At 40.9% G+C, this 12612-nt stretch overlaps 1 protein-coding gene across 1 annotated transcript; it reads left to right on the plus strand.

The window, feature by feature from the left end:
* The first annotated feature begins 299 nt into the window (after positions 1-299).
* On the plus strand, positions 300-976 carry LOC139223562 (ADP-ribosylation factor-like protein 4C). Its single transcript, XM_070855502.1, has 2 exons — positions 300-913; positions 954-976. Exon 1 carries the CDS (start codon positions 300-302, stop codon positions 882-884), a length of 585 nt encoding a protein of 194 aa, XP_070711603.1. The 3' UTR covers positions 885-913; positions 954-976.
* The last annotated feature ends 11636 nt before the right edge of the window (positions 977-12612 follow it).

Genomic DNA, 12612 nt, shown 5'->3' on the forward strand with positions numbered 1-12612 from the left:
ACGGCCAAGGCACCGCCGTGTGTGTGATGATTTGGCTGTTTGTGGACGCCTGATGCCGTTGGAGTGAGTCCAGGGATGCTGCGGCTTGTCTGGCTGCCGGAGTGCCTCCGCGCAACGAGGGGCTGCGCCCTCCACATCTGCTGAGGCGCGGATCGGTCTGTGCGCGTTTTCTCACCTTATGATTTAAGTCCCTCCGCTATGGAGCTCTCCCGGGACCTTTAAGCGTCCCCTGCACTGATATTGCTCGCTGCTGGGACTGTGGAAGTGCATACTGTCCCTCCTCCTTCCCAGGCTGCAAGATGGGGAATAGTTTCTCCAATTTGGGTGCCTTCCAGTCCCTGCACATAGTCATGCTCGGCTTGGACTCTGCGGGCAAAACCACCGTGCTGTACCGGCTGAAATTTAACGAGTTCGTCAACACGGTGCCAACCATCGGTTTCAACACGGAGAGGATCCGGCTGGGCGGCGCGGGGGCCTCCAGGGGCATCAGCTGCCACTTCTGGGACGTCGGGGGCCAGGAGAAGCTGCGGCCCCTGTGGAAGCCCTACAGCCGCTGCACGGACGGCATCGTGTACGTGGTGGACTCCGTGGACGCCGAGAGGCTGGAGGAGGCCCGGACCGAGCTGCACAAGATCACCCGGTTCTCGGAGAACCAGGGGACCCCGCTGCTGGTCATCGCCAACAAGCAGGACCTGCCCCGGGCGCTGGATGTCGGGGAGATAGAGAGGCAGCTGGCCCTGGCTGAGCTGAGCCCCTCCACCCCGTACCACGTCCAGCCGGCCTGCGCCATCATAGGAGAGGGGCTGGATGAGGGCATGGACAAACTGTATGAGATGATAGTGAAGAGGAGGAAGTCACTGAAGCAGAAGAAGAAGAGGCAGTGATTATTTCCCGTACAATAAAACATTACAGGGTGGATTCAAGAGGGATTTAACAGTGATAACTAGCAAAAGAAGCATTCATGTCATTGCTGATCACCACAGAAACATTGCAAGCCTCCATATATGAATATATTTATAGTGATGCTACATGAGCTGAAAATATCAATGTTGTCACTCTAAACTCATTAGATACCTGCATCAGATTGTATTTGAATGTCACAGAGGGACATAAAGAAGGCAAACCTGCCATTTACCAACACTTTTATTTGCAGAGAACAAGTAGATGATCATATAATATAAATATTAATGACATAAACTCACTAAACAATCACAATAATCTTAAATACATGGGAAAATATTAACGGCTTGCCTTGATCAACTGTTTTAACCCTCTTTGCAGGACTCGTTCTAAGTGAGTCCCTGATGTCCTGATGTATATTAATAGCACCGCTTCATTAGGGACTTGCATTATAGCGGAGAGGTTTTATAGCGTATGGATCCACTGGCGGAGCTCCCTGTTGCTGCCGTGTTGTGCTGTGCACAGATGTGAGGCTGCTGTAAATGTGATTAGGGATGCGCTGATGCACAGACTGGTGTTACACCAAAGATGATTCCCCTGAGAAGACAGAGCTCTATCTCTTCCATCCTCCATTGTTTTTGTTTTCTTTACCACCACTTTGAGGTGAAAATGTGACTGGCTGGGTTGAGGCGAGGCTAAGTTTAACTTCTGGAGGGCACTGGGTCTAAATAATGAAGTTCAGTTAAGAAATATTAAGGAATATTTTTACTTATGTAGCGTCGTGGTTTAAAGACGATTGTTCATGGTGGATTAAAAGGGCTCAGAGTTTGTTGCTCACAGGTTAAGACAACAATAAGATGGATTTTAAATAAGTGTGGCATCGATTCTGTCTTTATGAAAACAAGCAATTTTAAGAAAGAAGTTTGCAGAATTGTAGATTATGTGTTGGATTATGAAATTCACCCTGTGCTCATATGTCTTTCCCAGAGAAACCACCTTTGATTATACCTCCTCTAGAAGCCATATTGGAGGTCTTGAGCCCTCTGAACAGCTGATTTTGTGTCCACAGAACTCAGTTGTTTACTTTCAACCTTTACATGTATGTAGCTCTAGTTTTTAGCCATGGGTGCAGCGTTACCATGTTCCTTCCATGCAAAATAACAAGTAGTTGCCTAAATAAGTTGCCAGTGGACACCATGTGTTAGTTTATAGCTGAATAAACAGTATTTGCTACAGCCAATTAGAGCTTACACATCTCCAGCTGCAGTGATTTGCTGCCAAATGCTTGGAGAGAGTGCATTAACATTTTTCCAGTGGCGAGAAAGAATGCTTTGTTGATAGCTTCCTCTTTGAGTGATGTCAGGACACAGATAAATGTAGCAATGGCTGTTTTTGATTATTTGTGCACCAGATTCCTACTGAACCTTCATGATGGAGCCACAAACGGAGGCCTGAGGTTAATGAGGGAGTCTTATATCCCGACAACTTACAGCAAAACAGTATGTAGTCGTCAGCATAGAGTAATTTTGGGCACAAAATTTGGACAAAATCAGATCAGCATCCTCATTGTTCTCCAAAATAAATTAGTTTTGGAATCAGCTGTTCTGCAGAGGACATGCTATGAGTGCATCCCTCGTGGTGTTGACCTGCTGGCAGTGACGGGACGGAGAGGCGAGGAGCAAAGTGTCTTCCTGTAACGATGTAGTGAAACAAACTGACGGGCTGGAACCTGTTAAACTGCTCCGAACATGACTTTTCCTTTTACTGAATGATATTTAACGATACGCTTTTTTCTCCAGTTGAATGATAAACCAAAAGATGCTGCGTGGGGAGGGGAGGGGGGGGTGCTTTCTTAAATGAAATGATTACCCATAAGTGACACAGTTTCCTCCCACATCTTTGACAGCTTGCAGAATAGTTCATAAGAGGTCACGTAAATTAGCATTTTGTCTTAACTGACTGGACTGTTGAATGTCTCACATGGACTGTTGTCTAATGCCGCGTTCACGTCAAAACAGAAGAAGATACAGGATGAAATTTAGTTGCTGCAGCTCGATGTCCACTAAATAACACAATTTTTATGGATTTTAAATGACAAACTGCAGCATGTTCCTCATTTTTTAAGCACAGTTCATTGTTTTTCTTAACGGTAAATTGATCATTTAGTATCTTGGAATGCAACAATAACTCCCACATGTCATCCACGCGTCTAAGGGGCAGACATACATGTTTTCTCCCACTAAATATTATATTTCCCACATAAATCCGACGTGAACGTGGCATCCTTTTTCTGCAGTAATCAGTCGGGCTGTGTTCAACCTTGCATGACAGCCACAACTTCAGACAATGTAAATTACACGGTGTAGTGTTACAGCCAAGATACAGCAAGACCAAACGATGTATTAAATGCCAAAATGGGGGAAAAAGAAAAAAAGTATTTTTGGGATTAAACTCTTTGTAACTGAACTTGTGTGATGTCTGGTTTCGAAAGCTTCAATCACAGTGGGAAATAATTCCCAATGGCAGTTATACGGTGCATCTTATTGTAAGTTAATATTAAAAAGTTTCCCACATTATGAATTAAATCAACTGCAGCTTTGGTTAACTAAAGGTTTAATTAATTGTAGATAATTTACTGATGATTTAAAGACCAGTTGGTGAGTTTTGGGTTGCCAGGCTTACCAGAAATTAAAGTTTTGTCGTTAAACACTTACAGAAGAAGAAGAGGTCTTGTTATGTCAATATGACAGAGGGAAATAAGAACTTTAAAGGGTTTATAAGTTGCCTCTAATGTCTAATTAATGTTCAAATCATTTAATAATGGATCAGCAGTAAGGCACCAATATGATAAGCAACCAATTTAAGCTATTAGTCACCCTTAAATGCTTAAAAGTCTTATTGAACATCCTTTACAGAGGACGTCTTATTAAAAGTTTTAAACACACATTGGGAGCCTCCCAACCTGTGACCGAATTTGCCTGAGAATCTTCACATTTTTAAGTTTTCTTCAGTATCAAAACAATCCAGTGGTAGTTGTCTGCATGTCAGTGGGAACGTCACTAACAGGAACTCCAAATAGTTAATTCGGCTTACTTTTATACAACGGTGCCAAAAATATAAACACATGTAGGCTACAGGTAACATGGTAACATTATTCTTCCTGTTTACAGCCCCAAAGCATTATGGGGCCTGTAGTTCCAAACCTTGGGGCACGATTATCCCCTAAATAAAAGTAAGACAAAAAAAACATGTTAACAATAATATTGGCAATGATACAATGCAGTAGAAACTACATATTAATAAATGTACTGATCTTTATAGTTTTGATACTGGTTGATGTGACTACTACCCACTAAATAATAATAATAATAATAATAATAAATTAATTAGATTAGATTAAAGATTGGCTGGTGTTTTAAGAGATTTATTCATGAATTGATTGATGGAAGCTCTAGTAACATAATATTTATGCCACTCATGGACACTTTAAGGGTTAATAATGTGAAAATCACCATAAAATGTATCAGACATTATAGTAAATTATCTATAATTAAATGAACCTATGAATTAAAGATGTTTAGGGGGCACGTCCTTGTCTCTCTATTTCCAAAACTGTAATTTAAGATGGTTTCAGTAAGAAAACAACATTGTTATTCACTTCCTTAACTTCATTATGTGAAGTTATGTATCTCATGAATATATTTAAGGAACCATGAAAGGAAAATTAGACGGCGGTTTTGATTGTGCTGTAAATTAAGCCACAGAAACATTAACTCCAGAGACAGAAGGTTCAGGAGAAGTTCGTGTTTCCTTGTTTACTCTTCTCCTCGTGCACATATTTACCTTTTGAGCGCTCGTTGTGTTCACAGCCAAAGCGCCTCCCACCTTATTATTATGGTTTATGTAACTCATGCGCAGCTCAAAGCCGCTGTCATGTCAAAGTGTAATCACCGACGAGGAAAATGTTATTTTCCCTCTGTCATTTACTTGTTTGCTGTAATTGCATCGTGTACTTGAGACAGTTTTTATCTCTCCTCTGGGGGTTCAAAGGAACGCACATATTTACTGATTTATCTGAATATCAGGCATGTGTGGAGCTGGAGGAGCTGGACTCACAGACAAAAGGTCACCAGTTCAAGTTAAAAGCATGGGAATGAAGTCTCTGCAAGCATAAATACGTAATGAAACCTTTGGTTGGATCTCGGTGAGGAAAACCTGGTAGAAAGAGACACATGTGGAGCATTTTATTATCTCCATTTATTTATGTGCAGCATGTTGTGTGTGTGTTGCCTGTAAGTTTTAAGACTCTGAGTCTAATTGAGTTGCACATAATACGAGTAAAACTGTAAAATATGCATTTTAAAAGTACTTAATTTGTATTTAAGATACTAAAATGTAAAATAATGTAAAAAAAACAAATACTTTTTTCTAAATAACTTCCTTGCTAGTAATCTTCAGGCTTAAAAAATAGATTTTATGATGTTGTCAGAGCTGTAGTGAAGACTTTTATTTAAAATAAAATATACATGTGTGAGTTTCGAAGGGCTTAAACTCAGCAGCTGGTGAAGCAATCACTGAGTTATTGGTTTTATTGATCCACAACCTAACCAGCCCCCGTATTAAGATGTCTTTGTGCAGAGGAAACTTGACTTAACGCACAAAATGGCCCTTTCTGCTCCACAACCCACTTCCTGTTCCCAAATGTGCTGCAAACTCACAGCCACATTAAAGTGTGTTCATCCTCAGTGGAGCACGATTCTGCTGTGTCTCCTCGTCTAACTGCTGAAAGAGCGCAGAGGCTTCGGCTCTCTTTGTTCCCATACCTTCATCTCTGTTTCCGTGGGTGTCTGTGAATGGGATTTTATGTTTAATCTGTGTATTCTCCCGGACGGTGATAATCCCCCATCGCACTTCCGCCCTCGCCATCCGTCCAAATGGAGAGCCGTCACGTTTTCCGCTGAGCATGCACAAGCTTTGGACGCCGAAGATGAAGAGGAAGAGCAATGTTAACATGCTTTAAAATCCATTTTTGGATGGCGCTGAATGTGCAGGAGTTTTATTTCTTTAAAGCAGGTTGTCGGCGGCACAAAGCTCTTTTTTTTCTGATGGGAGGAAAATATATTCAGTTCACGACTACAGTTATTAAAGTTCAACAATTTCTGGTTTTTACATCATATGAGGAGTATTAATACTGTGGCCACAACGGTACTGAAGTGCAACAGCACTAATGACGACAAAGAAACACTCTTTCTCGTCTCGAACTTCAAAGCCACAAGACTCCATTCACAAAAACAGCTATTTTACTTTTGCAGAAGATGGTTGTTCTCTGTGCTGCTGCTGCCTCTATCAATGAACTACGACATTAGTTCAGATCCAGACTGACAATTAAAAACACTAAAGTCACACAACAACACAAACTAACTAACTGAGTGAAGAAATAATAGATGAGCGACTCCTGTTTTCTGCGAGGTAAAATCACTGTTTTTATCAATGGAGTCTGGTGTCTTTGGACAAACTAAGGGAAAGAATGGCTTCCTTTCCATTTTGCTGCTACAACCACACTCCAAAAAATCCAAACTATCGCTTTAACTGTGCTATTAATCAGCGGAAAGTTTATTTGGAGACAAAGGTCGACTAAAGATCCAGAGTTTCGATCAAAGTGACGTTCAGTCCTCCTGCTCCTGCGTCCAAAGTGCTGCAGACAGAATCTGTTGTTGCATAAGCTCAGCTTACTGTTTACTGCTGCCAAAGGCTGCTCGTGTTGAGTCAACAGAGGCTTTAAGACTTAAAACCAGACTGTCCGACAATAAAGCTGCTCTGATTTTGGTTGTTCTACTCCTCGTATACCCATATTTCAGTTTTAGTCTGACAAAGACAGAAACCTGGTCCCAGTCTTGGATCAGCCGATAACCCCTGCTGACTTTGGGGACTTGATTTTTCATAATTGGGTCAAAATTTAAATTTTTCTACTGATATATGACCAAATACTTAATTTTTAAGCTTCATTTTTTGTCTTTATAAAACCCAGTCATGTCAGCTTTGACATTAGCTTTTCTAAATCCTGGTTTTGGTCTTTCTAAGTTCTTGTTTCAGTCTAAAAGTCTCCCCCTCTGCAGAAAGACAGAAATGTGGACTTTAATCCGTCTAAACTCAGGTGTTCATCTCTAAATTTGGGTCTTGCTCTTCCTAGCTCGTCTTCAGCCTGTTTTTTTATGGCCTCGTCCCATTTTTTAGTCTCAGTTCTTTCTAAACTCTGGCCTTTCTCAGCTCTGGTTCTTCAGATGTCTGCTTGTGTCCTTGATGTGCTGTAAAATGGTGATTTGCCCCAAAACACCACCCTGAAATGACAACTTTGGACCACAGATCATCAGACGTGGAAACGTTTAGAGAACATCTTTCATTCAGAGCTCATCAGTCGCACTTTGGAAGTGAAGTGTCCCTATTATGATGTAAATTCCACCTAAGAGCTCAAGTCGAATCGTCCCTCGTTTGGGGTTTGCAGCACTGCGAGCTGGTTCAGGCGGAGGCTAATCCGCCTGCGTTTCCTCCCGCTCGCAGCGTGTTGGGGTGAACCGACAGTCAGCACTGACGTCACGGCCGAGGCTTTGGTTTGAAACCAGCTCATTATCACTTTAATTACAGGCTGGGAGAGTCTGAGGAGGAGAGAGACACCAGAGCCACCAACAAGTCATTTAAAGGCAAATTCAGCCAAAATACTAATATATTTAGGGGGCCCAAAAGGGACACGGGAAACAAAAAAATTGATAAATCATGATTTAAAATGTTCAGAATGTGTCAGAATATTCAAAAATAATTACATAAGAAATTAAGTTTGAGTAGGAAATGATTAAAAATAACCACAAGGTCAAAATGGAGTTTAATGGAATTGGTCTAGTAAACAGGCTACAATGGCTGTAATGTATTCCTATGATCACTGACAGGCTCAGGTTGTTATTTTAAGTGTGTGACAGCATTATGGAAAGGTTCCCTACAGAGAGAGACCTGGAAGATCCTTTTGGTTTAACCAGGAAGAGCTTTTGTCTTTTGTCTGGTGGCTCCACCAGACTTCATTCGCAAAAACGCTATTTTTACCTCTTAGAACACGGGAGTTGCTGTTGTAGTTGCTGTGACTTTGGTGTTTTAACATGCCTGTGCGGATCCAAACTAATCTTTTAAAACACCAAAGTCACACAATAACACAAAGAAATTAACCAAATGCAGCAATGATATAGACCAGTAGCTCCTGTGGTCTGCACAGTAAAATGACTGTTTTTGTCAATGGAGTCTGGTTGCTTCGAAGAGAGCGCTATAACAGCTGTTTCCTGCTAACTTTTGCATATGCTTTCCCCAAACTTAAGTTCTTTATTGTCCCCTGCAGAGCAGAATAAAAACAATAACTCAATAAAAACACAATAAGACAACGATAACATAACATTTGACTCTATTGATAAGGTGTCACAGGAAAGTAGAAAGGCCAACAAATGCCAACAAAAAGAAATAGAAACACTCTCAGCTGTCAAACAGACTGGACCTAATGAAGAAAGATAAATTCTGCTGTGATTTGATGCTTCATGAGCAGAAGCAGGTCGGCCTCGTCTGAAATCTGCTCGGATATGTTTCCTGTGTAGGTGGCAGCGAGGCTCTGCTTCTGTCTTTGCTGCTGTCAGAGCCAATTATATCATATGTAACACACACACACACACACACACATACTGCATACAGAGGAATTCACAGATGGGATTTTGCAAGATGCTGAGGCAAATCGGATTGTGACAGTCAGGATGAATCGTCCTTTTAAAAGACACTTTAAGAGGAGTCATAATTTTTATTCAGTAAAAATTTGCACTAAAGGCATGCAAAGTGTTTTAAAACAACAAAAATAAAGAGGAAGATGGTTTAAAAAAAAGGAAAAAACAGAGTGGAGAAACTTAAGAGACGGACTTTGTGTCAGATTTCCAGCTTTAATGGCAGCTAGTGTGGCGAAGCGTGTCATTAACATGTTAAATTACACAGCTCACCTCTGTAATCCAGAGGGCGGGTCCCTCGCCGTCAGGACTCTCCCAGAGGATGCTGGGATTTGACGGAAATAAACTGAAAATATAAAAACCAATCTTCAGATGTTTTCTGGACTTGTTTGCAGGAAGAAGGGGACTTTCCCAAAACACTATCTTACCCATAGTGTGTTACTTATAGTAAATAGACCAGACTCCATTGACAAAAACAGCAATTTTACCTTGCAGTACTTGGGAGTTTGCTGTGTAACCGCTGCCTCAATCAATGAGCTAACATGTTATTTTGGATACAAACCAACCATTTAAAACACTAAAGTCACACAATAACATATGCAAAATAACCAATCGAGGCAACAGCCGACTAACAACTGTGGTTTTCTGCAAGGTAAAATTCCTGGTTTTGTGAATGGAGTCTGGTGGCCTTGATGCTAGCAAAGAGAAAGGTGGGAAAATGGCTTAATTTCTATCAGTAAGGGCTGTCTGATGGCAATGTAAAGCAGTGAAAATGTAAAACACACTTAAACTGATGTTTATCTTCTTATTTGGGCCTGTTTTTAGAAGCTAATGTGCATTTTTCTGCTGTCTGATGGATAACTACATCATACAACCTCACTTCAAATTGTCCGTTATGTGTTAAATGCTAATTTGCACAATTAGAAGTAGAGTTGTTGCTTCCTATATTTCCACATTCAGAAACACCACGAACTGAAATATGTCCATTAAATTTTCCGCCCATTTCCTGGCAGATTTTCATCTCCTGCTTCTGGTGGTTTCACAGTGACGCAGTGTTTTTGATTTAATGCTTCTGATTTATTTAAAAATAATCTAATTCATATATTCAAACCGTTGTTTTAACTGGAGACCGTCAGACTCCCAGATCTCCTGGGGGTCCAGGCTGGAACTGGGTCACACATTCGGAGGCTTTTGGTCGTAAATAATGACAAAATGGACGTCGTAACAAAAAGTTTTTTGTGGTTGCTGATGTTTTAGGACAGAGATGAAGTGACACAGAACAAATCCACCTCAGGGGCACGTCTCCTCACTCAGCCTGCTCCCAAAGAGCTGTAATACCTTTAACATTACATAAATATCACAGCAGACTGTCTTCAAATACTTTTCTGTCTGTATAAATCCCCCAAAGCAGCCATCAGCGTTCACCTCAGGTCAAATCCACAACTTTTTCCAATCACTCTCAACATTTTCTCCTCACATCCTGAGTTTTTAATTGCAAAGTAAGTAAATAAAAGCAGCAGTTTCCTCACTTGGCCCCTGTGAGCTGTACTTATGGAGGGAAATTATCTCCCACCGCCCATCAAATGTGGCTGAAAATTGGCAGTGGTGCTTTTGCTGTTCGCACCCCTCTGCAGTCTGACGGCGTCTTGTGACACCGTGAGGCCAAATCTTAGCTCACCAGGAGAGTAAAGCGAGGTCGTGAGGGGTTAAGGCGGCATTTCCTCAACAAGAGAAGAACCAAAGGATTAGATCAGCAAGAGGGAAATGACAGAGGAAGAGGAGGAGGAGGAGGAGGAGGAGAGAAGCTGTCCTACAGGAGATTTATTCATGTTCAGCTGATGGCAGGAGAAAGTCGACTGACGCTCGTGTGACGGGTGGAAAAACAAACCCCCGCAGCTGTACGCCGCCAGCTGACCTGGAAGATCAGTGTTTCACACAGATACACACTAATGTTCATGAAAAAGAACTTTAAACACCAAAAGTGGAGAAAGCCACGAAGCACTGAGGTGACAGAACAATGTTTTTAGATGTTAAAGAAGATTTAGACGACAAAAACTTTCATCAGCATGAGGATAAACTCCCCAGTGTGGAAAAAACACCAGCTTTCCCACCTTTTTTATAGGAGATTATTCTTAAAATTATTGCGTAAACACCAGGATTTTCTCACCTGTGCATAAAAACAAACAAAAGATTTGAACAGCTCTTCTTCTGGCTCATTTCCCTGTAGAAAAAGGCTCCTCTCATCTCCTCCTCATCATAAATCATCCCTGAAATCACATGAACACAATTCAAAACTGCATCAGTAAATACCGATCACATATTGTAACTAACATCTGATCGGCTCACAGGTCAGATGAAGTAGATGACAGTAGAGTACATTGAGGCTTATTAGAGGAGTTTGATCGGATGCTTTAACAGATAAATAAGAAGAACATGAACATAAATGTCACATCAAGTAACATAATCAGAAAGTTTGAGGCTTCAGAAACATTTAAAATACACTAAAATATAAAATAGTCTGTTTCTAACAATCAGATTAAAGCACGTTTGTAGCCTACATGTGTGTGAGAGAGAGTTTTCAAATCAAACTCACAGACGTGCTGCAGAAGTAAGAAAAGTTAAACAAAGATACATAAAAAAAATACATTTTTAAGTGCTTATTATGTTAAAAACAGAGTTTTGTCCAGTTGTTTTCTTCTGGGGCTTCACTCTGCAGTCCTCTCCTTTAGCTCCCTCTTGTGGCCAAACTCATCTCCTGCACATTGCAGCCGTGAAGAATGAAGCCTTTCACTTTATTTTCCCGATGCATCACATGAAAGTACAGATTATGTGTTGATACGAGCTGCAAAAGAACACAAACAAACGGTTTCCCCTGAAGCGTGAGCTCCTTCTGGCTGATTTATGGTTGTTTTCTTCACCGACTGGAGCTCAAAGGTCGTCCAGCCGCTGCAGCTGTATGCTTCTTGGTTCATATTCTCACATATTTGTGTAAGAAAGTGCATGCAAAGCTTTTTTTTTATGTTGTTAGCTGCCTTTTATGTGGAGATGAACGGCTCAAACACACCGTCTTGTTGCTGTTTTGCTAATAAAACACAGACTGAACTGGCCGAGCAGACTTCAGGCTGCAGATGTTCAACATTAACGTTAGATTTTAAGTGTCACAGTCGCTGCACAAAGACAGTTTGCTCCAAACACCTTCTTTAAAATGTAGGTTATGCTTGTTGCAGTCAAACAGATAGAGACAGAGGAGGGCGCCTCTGGACCTGGACAAGGAAATCTGAATGGACGAGCCCAGAGAGAGGCAGCAGTGTGGGACAGGAAGTCTGCAAGCAAAAATAAAAGCTACCACAATATGATGTATGAATATAGTTTGAAGACTATTTGTTCTTTTTTAATTGATGTTTCCCCTTTTTTATTGTGTTTCTGGTGTGTTTCCATAAAGCATAAAGGTGCATTACAAATAAATATGCTTTCCCTTCACTGCCTAAAGACTAAATTGTTGTTTTTGTGTGTGAGTCCACATGCACACATAAACACATGTGGTTCATAGCTCAAATCTGAGGGTTTGCAAGATGATTAAAACGCTGCTGTAGGAGGACAGAGGGATAAAAACAACTTTCTGTCACCTTAAAATGATGCTTGTTTGCTTTTGCTGTGAAATCCAGATTAATTTCTACAATATTCAGATTAAACCACTTTGTTCAGATGAAGATTTGACACAGTGGATAATCTTAACAAGCTTTTGACAGAACGAACTGATGGAGGTTAATCCAGTCAGACAATTTCCTCCAAACGTCTAACAGGGTTTCACTCAAATAAGTGTTCAAGTGATCCAATATTTCACCAAAAATCAGGTCATCAAAAACAGTATATCTAATATTGCTCTAATATCAAAGTACTAATAATTTATTCATGTCTGCAGGATTGAAGCTTTAAATGCACCACACCCACCTCCACTGTATATACT

The sequence above is a fragment of the Pempheris klunzingeri genome, chromosome 24 (assembly GCF_042242105.1).
Source record: "Pempheris klunzingeri isolate RE-2024b chromosome 24, fPemKlu1.hap1, whole genome shotgun sequence".
Classification (NCBI taxonomy): Eukaryota; Metazoa; Chordata; class Actinopteri; order Acropomatiformes; family Pempheridae; genus Pempheris; species Pempheris klunzingeri.

Excerpts from the sequence above, each read along its gene's own strand:
- LOC139223562 (XM_070855502.1), top strand. The coding sequence starts at position 300 with ATGGGGAATAGTTTCTCCAATTTGGGTGCCTTCCAGTCCCTGCACATA.